Source organism: Anabrus simplex, chromosome 4, assembly GCF_040414725.1.
Source record: "Anabrus simplex isolate iqAnaSimp1 chromosome 4, ASM4041472v1, whole genome shotgun sequence".
NCBI lineage: Eukaryota > Metazoa > Arthropoda > Insecta > Orthoptera > Tettigoniidae > Anabrus > Anabrus simplex.
Genome location: NC_090268.1, coordinates 106,645,517 through 106,660,404, shown reverse-complemented (window position 1 = coordinate 106,660,404; position 14,888 = coordinate 106,645,517). Strand labels below are relative to the sequence as shown.

The following is a 14,888-nucleotide window of genomic DNA, read 5'->3' as shown; positions in this document are numbered from 1 at the left end:
TAATAAATTTTGCAAGAGATAACAGTATTTGATACCAACCTAATACAATAGCACCAATAAAAAAGAATGGTACTACACAGTTCAGATCCAATAAAATAGGGAAGGTAACATTTCCCACAATGCTTCCCAATTGACCACTCATCAGTGTCAAACTTACAGCCATATTCCTGAAATGATAATAGTACTTTATTAGTAAATCTGACAATGAGAACTATCAGGAGGGGAGAAGGTACATTTAAACAACTTTTTATTGTTTAATGCATACAGAAAATGATTGTTTTTCAATGATCAAATCAGGGAGAGAAAAAAATATACAATATTGGAAAGCGATAGAGCTCACATTATGGTTGTTAGCTGACAGTTATTTACATATGTATCAGCCTGTATGATGTACAAAACTTCCTGCCAAGCAACCGCTGCTCAATCTGACTGTCTGCAGATTATGTGGTGCCACATGGTCGGAGCGATGAATCCTTTCGACCATTATTCTTGGCTATCTAGACCACAGCCACTACCTCACCATCACGTAGCTCCTCAACTGTAATCACGTAGGCTGAGTGGACGTCGAATCAGTACTCAGATCCATGTAAAAATCTCTGATCTGGCCATGAATCAAACCTGGGACCTCTGAGTAAGAGGCAGACATGCTTCTCCTAAACCACAATCCGGAGAAAAAAAGTATTTAAAATTTCCTGGTGGGACATTCAAATAGTTCAAAATACCCCATGTTCAAATGTACCCCCTCTCTGTCCTAATTCACTGAAAACCAGGAAAAAGAGCATTATTTAATAGAACATTGACGGATCTTAAAAAGGAATATAAAAAAACACCTGAAATTAATGCTATTTCATCAGACTTACTGACATTGAGATATATTTAAGAAAGCAGGTGTTGACAAGCATTCAAGAAGACCTGCACCATTAGTTTAGAATCTCAAGCATGTAAAATGTTAACACAAATCATTTACAAAAGAATGGAGAGTCATTGCAGCCAAGATAGATCAGTTTAGCTTCTAAAGAAATGAAGTACTGTAATACTGACTTGGAGGATTAAAGCAAGCCCATATGCATGGCCTTTACACCTAGGTGGATCTGGTAAAAACACTGAATAATGTAGATTGATCTTAATGTACTGTAGATAGATAAATACGAAAAATTCCTCCATGATATTTGTCAACCTTCTGTGTGAGTTGACAGCAGAAGAAGAAAAGAAGAAAAAGCAGAACAAGAAGAAGACTAATCTGAACTCTTTAGAATTCTGAAGGCGAATGGTATCAAGAACAGTAAAAGAAGGGTGACATATCTACAATCTGTACATGATTCAAAGTAATGACAAAAAATATAGGTCAATAAAAGTGAAACAACAATCGCAAAAGAAACACTGCAGATTTGCACAATTTGTTGTCTGTCCATCTTGCTGTATATACACAGGACAGTGGAATGGTAGTAGTGAAAATAGGCAAGGACAAGAGTATGGCAATGGTAGGTACAAAGGGACATAGGACTGGGCAAGGCATAACAAGATAAAGACACCTTTAAGGAACCTGGATTTGTAGTTGGGACTATAATACAAGAGATGAACAATAGGATACAACTAGCAAGAATATTTCACCAGAGTGTGAGGGGTTTGCTGTAGAATGAGGAGATACTAAGTTAATCCAAAGATACAGACAAGATAGGCTTCAACATGGTGAAATGGAAATGAAGTTTCTAAGCATGGTCAGGGAAGAAGAACAAGAAGCATCATCTTTCTGAATTGTTAATATCATTTTTTTTAAATGTCATAAAAATAAAATATGGAGTATTCTTTCAAATTTAGCTTTTATATGTAATATAAAAACGTATAGTCTCACCTTACACCAGTAGGAAAGAGTTCCACCACTACAGCTATGCAAATTGTATGACAAACATTGAGCAGGGATACATAAACAGAGGACAGGGACAATGTTGTCACGTCATCTCGTGACCAGAAGATAGCAATCCCACAGGCTCCACTGATAATAAATCCAATCACTGAAAGAGAGAATGAGAAGCTGATCAACTCAGTCAAATAATAATGAGTTCAAAATAATATTCCTGTAAAGAATATACAAGCTAGCATTAAAAAAATCACAAAATATGTATTCTAAATCAATAGTAATGGAAAGGAAAACACAATTTAAGAAAGCCATTTATAGAAAGATAGAAAGATAAGGAGAAGGTTTTTGAAACTATGATCAAAAAGAGACTGGGTACACAAAATGTACAAATGGAGCAAGCAATGTACAATAACTGCGCCAACAGAGTACAGACTCTGGTTGGAAAGAAGGAATGGTTTAAAAATGAAACTGGATGAAAACAGGGGAGTGTGCTGTCATCTCTTTTGTTTCTAATGGTTGCGGACAAAATTGTTAAGGAGACAATGGAAGCATATATAAATAGGGAGATGAAGTTATTGCTATTTGCAGACAATATTGTGGTCTGGAGAATGAACAGCAAAGAAGTACAAGAACAACTTGATGCACCGAATGACAAAATGAAAAGTATGGTACGAAAATCAGTGCAGAGAGAAGCAAAACCATGGTGATATTAAGAGGAGAAAGACAAGGGAAAGACATTGTGAAAATTGGTGGTAAAGTAAATTTGTGTCCTCGCCCCGAGGTGGTGCAGCTGTTTTCAGGCACATCCCCAATGGAGCCGAACTGTGTGTACCTTTTTAACCAATCTTAAAGTACGGAAAATTGAACCGGTCTTCCAAGATTGGCAGCTCGGTGGTAAAAGCCTTGAAATCATGGACGGTTTCAAATATTAAGGGAGTGAATTAATGCAGAATACAAGGCTGTACATGGAGATTAGAAAGAGGGTGCTACAGGGCAATGCATTCTACCAGAGTGTAAAAATCCTTGTGTGGAAAAGGAAGTGTAAAGAGATCATGTACAATGCACCCATATTGACTTACACGGCTGAGACCTTGATAATAAGTTTGGAGGAGAGTAGAATTCAAGCCAGTGAAATGATATACCTAAGAAATATAATAGGAAAGACAGAGTGAAAAACAAGGATGTTAGAAAGAAATTTAGAATAAAAAATCTAAGAAAAGTGATAGGATTAAACTAAGATGGTTTGGACATGTAAAGAGGATGGACAAGAAAAGAAAAGACAGTAAACCAAAATACAATATCATCACACACTACAGCACTTGCCTACAGGCTGAGGGAGAACATTTTCAACACTTTCTGTAATGGAGTAAGTTGATTGTTTTCCTTTCTGTATCCCCATCAGTGTTAATGGGTTTTCTATGAGCATACAGAAATGGTGTGCTGGAGACCATGCCCTCATTTACCAACATGCAGGAAGGATGGCAATTCTTGCGAGACTCACCATTTTTTTTTCTTCTTAATATACGGAGATGAAGTGTGAGGAAAAGACAGTGAGAGGGAGATCTGGAACAAGGTGGATTTATTCAAAAAAGAGAAATATTCCTGTAAAGAATATACAGACTAGCATTAAAAAAATCACAAAAACATGTATTCTAAATCAATAGTAGTGGAAAGGAAAAGACATAACATGTGGCGTATACTGAGGGCTACCAAGGCTATCGGTGAAGCCCAAACCTCAATTGAGAATGATGGAAGTATAAAGCACATTATAATGTAAGCATCTGACACATTTGTTCCATTTACAAAACTTGAAAGCAGTGAGGAAAAAAAGTCACACGTATTTCTGAGAGCTAGGCATCGGAAACTGAAATCACAGCCCAGACACTCGTCCCTTTCCCCTCTACTCGTCCCGGGCGGCTTGCTGCTGTATATCGGATAGGAGGGGGGACCGGGGAGAGAGGTGTGCTGGGCTTCGGTCCGTCGGATTGCCACTGCTAACTGTCAACCATGCGTTACTCATCGTACATACTTCCTCATCTCATACTTCATATAGATAACAGAGTGCTGGTATTTCACTTCCGTTTACTTCTACATCCTTGTAGGAAGACACTGCAGGGCTATATGAGTAATACAGTTTTCTTTATAGGAGTAATATAGTTTTCTTTATAGGTAGATCTGCTAAAATGGAATGCAGTCTTTCAGGTTCTCTTGGTTGGAATTGAACCCGTGATCATGTGTCGGACACCACCACTGATCTCCTGAGGAAGCTAATAAACCAGTGAACGATGGGTACGACCACTGTAAAATTCAGTATTTGTATTTATTATTATTATTATTATTATTATTATTATTATTATTATTATTATTATTATTATTATCATCATCATCCTAAAGTTTTTAGTTTTACTGAGACATCACTGTTTCATAGAAAACATAAGCAAAGTTTCAGTTCCTTCTTATAAATAATATAAAGGTATATAATAATATAACATGTTCTTTGCAAAGTTATTTTACAACACTGAGCATGTGGTGTGGTGTTCTGTGGTGTGGGTTGGGTTGGGTTGGGTTGGGTTGGGTTGGGTTGGGTTGGGTTGGGTTGGGTTGGGTTGGTAGCTGTAATGCTACTAAATAAAATTTCAGTATTAAGTTTACTCATAGAATACATGACAACTCACCCATAAGGAGCTTCTTACGAATGACATTAACGAAGTAACAGGCCAGAAGGAAAGCAACACCTGTTGTTGCTCCGACTATCATGGCATTAAGGTACACTTGATCTTCCAACATGGCCTGTGTAAAGAAGAAGAAATACAGATGAATCTGATTAGAATATCACAGTTTACAAAATAAGGTTCTAAACTTCTCCACAATCTATAGCAATAGCCAACTGTTGATTCACCATTTTCAATTAGAATATTGATATGTTTTGAATTACTGTAATTATGTGCTCATAGCAAAAGTGTTTATGCTATAAAAGAAATCTATCAGAACATACAAATAGAAGTTTCTTTACTTTAAGGAAATACATTCATGAATCGTATTCATTCTAAAAATGAGGTTTATACCCTCAAATCTGATCCTTTTCCTTGATCATTAAAATCCAATACAGTAATTAAAAGAAAGAAGAATGGAGAACAAGGGTGCAAATTTTGAAAGTAACAGTGGAAAACACACAAAGTAGTGAAGAACATCTAGTATAACATCAAAAGCTTAAAAAATTGTTAAAACAAGCCACTTACTTATGTGCTAATCAGTAGGGATACAAAGAATTATGAAATGAAATGGATATCACTTTTGATTGCAATAAACCTATTGTATTAGTTTTGGATGAATATAAATTATCTTCATATTTAGTAACAATATTCCACTTCTTCTAGGCCTGTGTACCCTCCAGATTTGTTGTCTATGAAAAATATTTAATCCATAATCTTACAGCAACTAACATATCACAGATCAAACACAGTTGTAACTAATGAATTTCGGCAACGAGTCAAAACCATATGAACCGTCACATATCAGGAACACATCGTATGTAGTATATCTACCCTTAGTCTCTTTCCTGATACAGGGTCAAGAATGATGTCAGATGAAATTACATGACATGCTTTTACAGCTGGATGCCCTTCCTGATGCCAAGCTCAGTTAAGGAGCTAATGAAGACAAAATAAACGATGGTGAATGAAACTGGGTAAGGAGGTGAAAGGAATTGGCTGTGGTTTATGAGTAGGAACTGTCCCAGCATTTGACTGGAAGTAAAAATGGGAACTACAGAAAACTGGACAGCCAATGGTTGGGTTCAAACTCACTTGTCTCTCAAGTTCAGGAGCTTGGCTCCATACCCGCAGTGTGTTAAAATGCGCGGCCTCTCCACTCAACACCGGACACCCATTGTACTTCTCTCCCTTTTTTTGTTGCGCCGTGAGGAGCAGTTAGGGTTTCCCAAAATTTCTCTAGAAGATAATGATTTTTGTACAATCTGTACATCAAAATGAGCTGAAAGTATGATGATGATGATGATGATTGATGTTGTTGTTGTTGTTTTAAGGGCCAAACATCAGGTCAATGGTCCAAGTGTATTTACTTCCCTCTTGTACCATAACACACTGCGGACGGGATCCTAATAATGTTATTTGCTTTACGTCCCACTAACTACTCTCTTACGGTTTTCGGAGCTGCCGAGGTGCCAGAATTTTGTCCCGCAGGAGTTCTTTTACGTGCCAGTAAATCTACTGACATGAGGCTGACGTATTTGAGCACCTTCAAATACCACCGGACTGAGCCAGAATCAAACCTGCCAAGTTGGGGTCAGAAGGCCAGCGCCTCAACCATCTGAGCCACTCAGCCCGGCAGGGATCCTAGTCTACTCGTGTTTGACTGGCTGAATGTTGTGGACGGGTCCCAAGTTAACTCATGTTCGCGAGACTTGCACAATCGGTGACATCTCTGGGAACATCTGTAACTAGCTGGTGGTCAAGGTTGATAGAATCTCGTTATTGAACGTTTTCTCTCTTTGCGTTTAGGCCATCTGTGGACCACGGTGCTTGTGTTCTAGCTGTGTTTTTGTCTTCGTCTGCCCCTTTTAGCATACTGGATTGTGTTCTTAGTGGCCTCTTGAGCCTTCCTGTTGGCCCAGTATTCCTTCATTTTCTCGCTGAATTCTTTCCTGCGCTCCTCTGACCAATTCCCGGCTCCTTTGTGGCTAGCTGATGTAAGGGATGTTAGGAAAGGTTTAGTTTTGACCATTAAACGGTATGCATTTCTGTCAGTAATGGCGGCTTGATTAATATTAAGCTCTGCAAGATCTTTGTCCACTTGTATGGTCCAGGGGAATCCAGTAGCTTTGCCTTTGTTAGCAACCTTGAAGATCTTATGGGATAATCTATTAGGATCCATTCTGTATAGGTGTCCATAGAAAGTCAGACGTTTTCTCCTGATGGCATCTAGGAGGTTTTCTTGATGCTGGTAGAGCTCATTGTTGGGTTTGTACCATCGCCTTCCATCTGGTAGGATCCTTGGCCCTATTATTCTTCTCAGGAATTTCCGTTCTTGCACTTCCAGGGCTCTCAGTGGGGTTTTTTTAGTTAGGGATAGGCATTCTGCTGCATAGAGGACTGATGGTCTGACTACTGCATTATAGTGTCTCAGTTTTACATTCTTTGATAAATGCTTTGAGGCATACAGTTTTCTGCAGGCATGGTAGGCCTTGTCTAATTTGATTCTCCTTTGTTCAAGAGCCATCGTTTCACTTAGGTCCTCCGATACCCACTCTCCGAGGTACTTCACATTTTTAGCTCTCTTGATGTGTTTTGTATCACTGACTCCCATTGTTGTAGGGGCATCTTTGATGTTGGTCATAAACTCGGTCTTTCCAATGTTGATCATGAGGCCCGCTTTAGCTGCAATAGAGTGCAGTGTTTGAAGCTGCATAGTGGCCTCATGCATGTCGTTTGCTAATAAAGTAAGGTCATCAGCAAAGGCCAGGCATGGAATCCTCAGGTTGTCTGATTTAAACCCCATTCTTAATCCGGTGTTCTCAGGTAATGACCTGGTCCATTCTCTTATGATCTTTTCCAGGACACAGTTAAATAATATGCATGAGATACCATCTCCTTGCCTCACCCCTGTTTTGATTGTGAAGCTCTCTGATAATTGACCTCTAAACTTAACTTTGGAAGTGGTGTTGTGCAGGGTGGCTTGCACCAACCTATTAATTTTTTCGTTTAGTCCCAGTTCTCTTAAGGTGTTGAAGAGTGTGATCCTATCCACGGAGTCGTATGCCTTCTGGAAGTCGACAAAGATAGCTACCCACTGTCGGCATCTTTTCTTGCTATATTGAAGGATGGTCTTCAGATTTTGTATCTGTTCAGCACAAGACCTTGCAGTTCTGAACCCTGCTTGATATTCTCCTAATTCTTTATCCAGTTGTCTTGTTATGTGTTGTTCCAGAATCTTGGAAAAGACTTTATACGATACTGAAAGGAGTGATATTCCTCTATAGTTGCTGGGATCTGTTTTGCTTCCCTTCCTGTGGATTGGATGGATAACAGCTGATGTCCAATCATCTGGGAGCCTTTCCTTAGCCCATACGTCCAGGATTACTTTGTGTATGTGCCTGAATGTTTGCTCACCAGCTTGTTTCAACATTTCTGCCACTATTCCGTCTTCTCCAGGAGCTTTGTTGTTCTTGAGAAGTTGAATGGTCTCTCTTACTTTTTCGTAGGTGGGAGGAGGGATGTCTTTGGTGTCCGGGTTAGCTGGTTCTCTAACTGGGAGGCGCTGCGCAGGTTCTTCAGCATTCAAAAGTCCTTGGAAATAATCAGCTAGGGTCTTGATGCAGTCATCATCATTGAGGCACAATGATCCGTCTGTTCTCTGGAAGTGTAAAGTTTGGGGTGTGAACTGGGTCGTCTGTTGTTTTAGACCTTTGTATAAGTCTCTGGAGTTGTTTTTTCCAAAATCCTCCTCGGCTTGCTTAATCAGTTCTTTGTTGTATTTTCTTTTCGCCCCTCTTATGATGCTGGAGGTGTTCTTTCTTTGTGTAATTAAGGCTTGTAGGTTGGTTTCGCTTTTATGATGGTTCCATTTGAGCCATGCTAGTCGCCTGGATTCTATAGCCTCATCGCATTCGTTTGACCACCATGGGTGCTTGTTTCCTTTAGGTCTGTTGGGGATTGTCTTCTGAGCCGCGTCTGTTATAGCATCCCGAAGTGGGTCCCAATTTGTAGTGGTGTTAATCCTATTGATGTGTTGGTTCAGACTCTCTTGGTAACTTGCATTGTCTTCTTTAAGTTTGGTGATATCAAACCTAGGAATCTTCTTTTTCTTCATAAGCATAGCCTTGGTCTTATACAGTGGTTTCAGATTCATCTTAACCATGGACAGGTAATGATCGGAGTCTATGTTAGCTCCTCGTAAAACCTTCACGTTCATAATGTCGCAGTGGTGCTTCTTATCTATTGCTACGTGGTCAATTTGGAACTCGCCCATCATGCTGTTTGGGCTGCGCCACGTCATGGCCTTCCTAGGTAGGCGTTTAAAAGCCGTAGACTTCAAGAGTAATCCATACTTGGTGCACAGACTGATTAGCCGTTCCCCATTCTTGTTGGTTCTCTTATGGGCGGGGTATCTTCCTACAATCTTCCGGTATTTCTGTTCTCTCCCAATCTGAGCGTTGAAATCTCCCAGCAGTATTGTCGTATGATGATGTGGGATGTGGTCTAGGGTTTCCTCAAGGGTGTCCCAATACTTATCTGTAGTCTCTGGGTTTTTCTTGTTAGAGTCATTGGTAGGAGCATGGAAGTTAACCAAAGAGTATCCCCTATTGCTAGACCTGAAGGATATTACTGAAGTTCTATCATTGGGCGAAGAGAAGCCAAGTATGTTAGCAACTAGTTTGTGGTGTACTGCGAACCCTGTCCCCAGGAAGGGTACATTCATCATGACTCTCTTACCAGGCTTTCCCTTATATATTCTATATTCTTGAGACTCCATGGCATCTTCATTTGGGAACTGTGTCTCTTGTAAGGCTGCAATGCTGATGTTCTTGTCTTTCAGGATTTCAAGGGTATGTTTAAGTTTCCCGGTCTTGATCAGCGAGTTAATATTGATCGTAGCTAGGTATGTGATGTTCCTTTTTCTTTTAGTTCTGACTGGGTCACATGAAGGCATAGGTCCCCCAGAATCCGATGACCTATATGCCCCGTCATGAACGGGGGTGGATTGGTTACCACCTGGGGATTTATCATTATTGTTTTCGTACTTCATGTTTGATACAGTCTATCACACAAGTGTGTATAGTTGGTCACCCGAAAGTGACGAGTTGTTGACTATCAAGGTTGTAAGCCTTGAAGCCCCCAGCACTGATCGGTTCACTGACCCAGTTTCCCGCTGGGATTGGTTACCCAACCTTCCACTGGGTTGCTCAGCTTAACAGGGACACCTCTTGTAGGTTACGTGCTGGAGTTGGAGTGAAAGAGGCTAGTTGGATTCTCTTGCTGAATCCAATATTTTATGTTGCAGATACCCGGCAACGACGCATTTCACTCCCATTTGCCCGGAGCCACAAGGACTCCTCCCAGGTTAATTCCATGCTACCTTTACTTTTTGTCCTTTTGTTTTGTGCTTCAATTTCTTAGTTTCTGACCTCATGTTTAAGTCGTCCAAAGAACCATGTGGTTGGGTGAGATGGCGCTTACCAGACTGTCCGCATGTTTAGATCAGGATGAAATATTTAATGAATTGTATACGGATAGTTATTCGGAATGCCCAAATAACATTGAAGAACATGAGTTTGATATTGAAAGCTCTTCTGATGAAAGTGAAAGTAGTGACGGTGAAGATATACACTCTTCGAAACAACATAAAATCTGTATAAGTTGCCGTATGCCCCTCCACCAAAGTCATTGCTACACAACTTTATCATGCCAGAAAACATAATTAGGACTCCTTCAGAAGGTTTCCAGCAAATGTTATCACAATCAGTACAAGGTTAGTGAAGCCAGGCTCATTTCATTCTATGCTCTGGAAATGGTCGGCCACAGGGGATAAACGGTGTGAGGAGCATCTGGTCAGCAATGTGTTAAGACCTCCATACAACAAACATGGCTTTATTTCCTCTTGTCTTTCATGTTGCAATTTTAAAGGTCAGCAGCATAAATAATGAAGTATTGACTGGTTATCATTGTTACATCACAGCCTATTATTCAGTAATTGCTTACATAAAGCAAAGGAAAGCAAAGCTAAGCTATCGCTGTAGAGGCCATGAAGGTTTCTGGAGGAGTGGAAAGTAAAACCTTCCGCTGTTCATAACCTCAGCCCTAAGTGGGACAGCATGGTTAGTTCTATACTTGGCCACCTTTGCCCCTAGGAATTAACCTGTTAAACTAGCCTAGTACTCTTTTCTGATATAGGCTGAATGAACCTTGTGGCCATTCACCATTCCAAAAGCAGAAATCTTTTTTTTTAATTTCAAGTTCTTTAAGAAGTATCAAACCTGCGTCCTTCCAGGTGACCTGAGCATGATTTTACCACCTCAGCTAAACAGCTCCCAATTACTTAGGGACCTTCTCAAACAATATACAATTTATCAAAATTAAATTATACTTGTTTTTTTTACTCACTCCTGACTATGCAGTGTTTAAATGAGCAAACTTTGACACTCCAAAATAGGTGCTATACATACAACTGGGCATCTAATTTTCATAAGACTGAAGAAGGCATTCCTACTGAAGTAGTTGTACCAAATCTCAATCAGATCGGAGACTTACAGTTGAAAGAGTTTTCTTGTGAGTTTAGTGTGAGTAGAGAGAGTGCAAACTCTGGGTCTTGTGTGTCTGTTAGTGTACAAGTACTAACAGCTAATATATCTTAGTCATAGAAGTAAAACACTACCAATTATGTTTTTATTTATCAGGATCATTACTGGATATTTGAAACCTACACCCATTGAGAAGGTCCAACTTTCAGCTGGTATCGCTCCCGGTGAGATTCGTAGGGAGGTAGCAGCTAACAAAGAAAGGCTCCAGTCATCTTCTTCAGAAACACACCCTCTCTATGGATACCACCCAGCCACACAGATGCTAAAATCTAGAAAAAGTTTTCTCCGCACATCAGTTAACCTTGAGGGGAAAGCAGAGAATGCTAGTGTCACAATGTGGAAAGAAAGAATCCACCACCTTTCCAACTGGATAGAGCTGAAGGAAAGTCTTCCATGTGGACACCAGGAGAAGTGGACAGTATGGAAAGCCCTTAACAGACGCTGTACAGAAGTCGGCAGAACAAAAGTAAATTTGCGGAAGTGGGGCTTCTCAAGTGATTCATCACTTTGTGACTGCGGAGAGCAGCAGACGATCCAATATCTATGTCAGTGTGTTTTATGTCCTTCAATGTGCACTATGAAAGACTTGATTGCAGCCTCCCCCAACGCTATTGACGTCGCCCAATACTGGGCAAGTATCATCTAGCTCTCGAATATTGTTGCTCTATCTGTGATTGTATAATAGACTTGTATATTTGTATAGTAGGAATGTAGATATCTTGTTGCTTTTTGTTAAATATCTGTAAGTAAAGTTGATACTTCTGACACGAATAAAGAAGAAGATTTATCACCCCTGTCACCTTACAATATAGTATATTTCAAAAATATATTTTCTTACCACACTGCAGTGATTTTGTACTTTTGTAATATTATTCCCAGATGTGAAGGCTATTATTTCACACAATGAAGCACTGCTCAAACTGCCATTGGTTGTGAGGTGGTGATGATTATACTCTTCTATTGAAGCAAACAACTGAGGCAGCCACAGTCGCAGAGTGTTCATTCTGTAAAAGAATACAGAATGACCCATAAGCCAGTTTACTGAATAGTGAACGAACATATTAACAAATTTAAAATGAATACAAGTCTTAATTAAATGTTCACTATTACTTCCAGATGGCACAGTTGGTTCTTTTTTAAATATATTAAGAGTCCTAAAAACAGTTTTTTCCAGTCCATTCTACTGGAACAATTTGTTTCATTTTTGTTTTACTCTCTCCGCAATTACCTCCCAGTAAATCATCAAGCACTGATAGATCTCTAAATTCAATCAACTTTGAGTAATCATAAAATCAAATCATTAAATGATCACTCCAATAATTGCAGGCAAAGGCTTAACCTAGCCTGCAATGCATCCTATACTTAGCTGGTTGCAAACAGTTAAGGGGCAATATCTTTACATAAAGATATCAAAGCTAAAGGATTTAAAATGACGGCTACCACAGCCAAACCTGCAATTTCAACTAAACTTGGTACTGATATGACTTACTCTGTGGAGCCAAATACTGTGGAGGTAAGACACCTGTAATACCCCTACTATTGGGAGTTGGGAAGGAGTGACATGTAAAAATCATTGAAAATGGCCAATATTAGTTGATATAGATGTAGATTCCCATAGGGAACCTGAAATAAGTGTCCCGAATTAGTAAATTTATAATACCAATATAGTTGGTCCGTTATTGGACACTGACAACCAGGAATGAGTTACCTGGAAAATGTATAATGTCCAATAACGGACCAACTATATTGGTATTATAAATTTACTCATTCGGGACAAATATTTCATGTTCCCTATGGGAATCTACATCTATATAATCTGATCGCCAGGCAGGCTTCAATTTTTGATAATGAGACAAAGTCTCTCATAGTGGATTGGCGCTGCCGGTGGCTCCAAGTAGTTTATGTTGTGACCTCAACGGTATGCATTAGCCATGTGTCTCGGTAGGTATGCAATTTGCCAACTGATGAGCCCAACTTAGCACACTGGGGAAAAACGCTCGCAACCAGGAATGAGTTAGCTGGAAAATTTATAATGTCCAATAACGGACCAACTTAATTGCCAATATTAGTGTCAAATTCATACTGTTTGGTGTCACTGAGATGAACTGTGACCCTCTGGACACCTTTTAAGTCCAAGTTCACCCTTCATTGGCATGCGGGTCAGAAGGGATGAGAAAGGAAATGTCCAAAATGACCGAGATTAGTATTGAATTTGGGTTTGCTAGTAGTCAGCTTACATACGGAGATGGTGGGTTCAAACCCCATTCAGCAGCTCTAAAGGTGGTTTTACGTGGTTTCCTATTTTCACATCAGACAAATGCTGGGACTGTACATTAATTCAGGCCACAGTCACTTCCATTCCTATCCATCATTGTCATAAGACTCATCTGTGTCAGTTTAAAGTAAAACAAAATGCAAAAAATATGTTTGTAAAATATCAATCAATGTCACATTAAAGCAATCTAAAAAGACTAACTTCACAGTTAATTAATAGGTAATTTAAATCCTGAAAGTTAAAATTCAAAAAAGTATCCAGGCAGTGCACAGAACTATATTATATTAAGACACGTTAACTGACATACTTATAACAAATGCTACAGAGAAGCACAGTTCTCTGGATACTTTTTAATTTTAAGTTTTATTTCTGACAGTCTACCGACATGAGTTAGATACTCATTGAGAGGGGTGCTATTGTAGAGATTTTCTTAAAATCATAAATTCTTCCTCCACCTAGAGGTTGTCCAAAGACAAAGAATACCGTACACAATACAGTGAAAACTAAGGTTATGTTACAAGGAGATTCCCACCTTCCAATACTTGTACAATTTCTTATAGCTAGTTTATTGTTTACATGACATAATCCAGCTTAATCTCTAAATGTGATAATAAATAGAACATGTTTTGTTCCCATTATGGAACATCTTCAGCTAAAAGATTTAACAAAAATTGACAGGACAATTAAAGTATATATGGTGATTATGATGATGAGCTAAAACGTTCAAGTATTGGAAAGTGGGAATCTTTTTGTAACATAACCTTAGTTTTGTTGAGCCAATACAGAACAAAATATGAGATTTGTAAGCTGCAATAAGGTGAATATTGATATTTTTAAAATAGTAAAGAACACAAAAAATTAAAAATGATTGTGAAGTTAGGTCTACAAATTTAAACAATTATAAAAATAATTTGTGAATTTAAAAGCTAGAAAAGTATTTTAAACATTTAAGAAGTTATAGAACAACATGAGAAATAATTCCTACAAAACCTAAAATAAAAATATGATTCAGACTTGAGGACAGTTCATCTTATTCCGATGAGTATAGATGATGTCTCAAAATGAGGATAGAACCTGCCCCCCACCCCCCACCACAGAGAGCTTTTGTCCCCCAGTCAATGAGTTCATCAGTGCTGATCTCCTAGACTCTTGTGGTTTCCATCAGCTTTCTGGGGATTGTCCCCCCTGGTACCAATCGTAAGACCCATCACCTGAATATCCTCTAGCTGGTATTTTTTTTGTCTAATATGGTACTGTAGACAAATAACACATATCTCTTTTTGTCATCAACTTTTGTTGTTCATTGTATACATTGGTCATCTATTGAAAGGTATTACATGGCAGGGAGGGATTCAGTTAGGTGTAAGCAGTTCGATCTATGCTGACGACTTGGCTTTGATGGCAGATTGTGTTGAATGCCTGTAGTCTAATATCTTGGA

At 39.1% G+C, this 14,888-nt stretch overlaps 1 protein-coding gene across 2 annotated transcripts in view; it reads right to left on the bottom strand.

Annotated features, from left to right (window-relative positions):
- LOC136872449 (synaptic vesicle glycoprotein 2B) overlaps positions 1–14,888 on the bottom strand; it is a 57,855-nt gene that overhangs the window by 18,753 nt on the left and 24,214 nt on the right. For both annotated transcript variants that reach the window (XR_010859902.2, XM_067146268.2), the window contains exons 8-11: positions 12,013–12,178; positions 4,534–4,648; positions 1,853–2,012; positions 40–167 (exon numbers count right to left, since the gene is read on the bottom strand). Coding sequence is in view for 1 of the 2 variants with exons in the window: in XM_067146268.2 (XP_067002369.1) it covers positions 40–167; positions 1,853–2,012; positions 4,534–4,648; positions 12,013–12,178 (569 nt within the window). In the remaining variant the exon portion in view is untranslated. The remainder of the gene's footprint in view (positions 1–39; positions 168–1,852; positions 2,013–4,533; positions 4,649–12,012; positions 12,179–14,888) is intronic.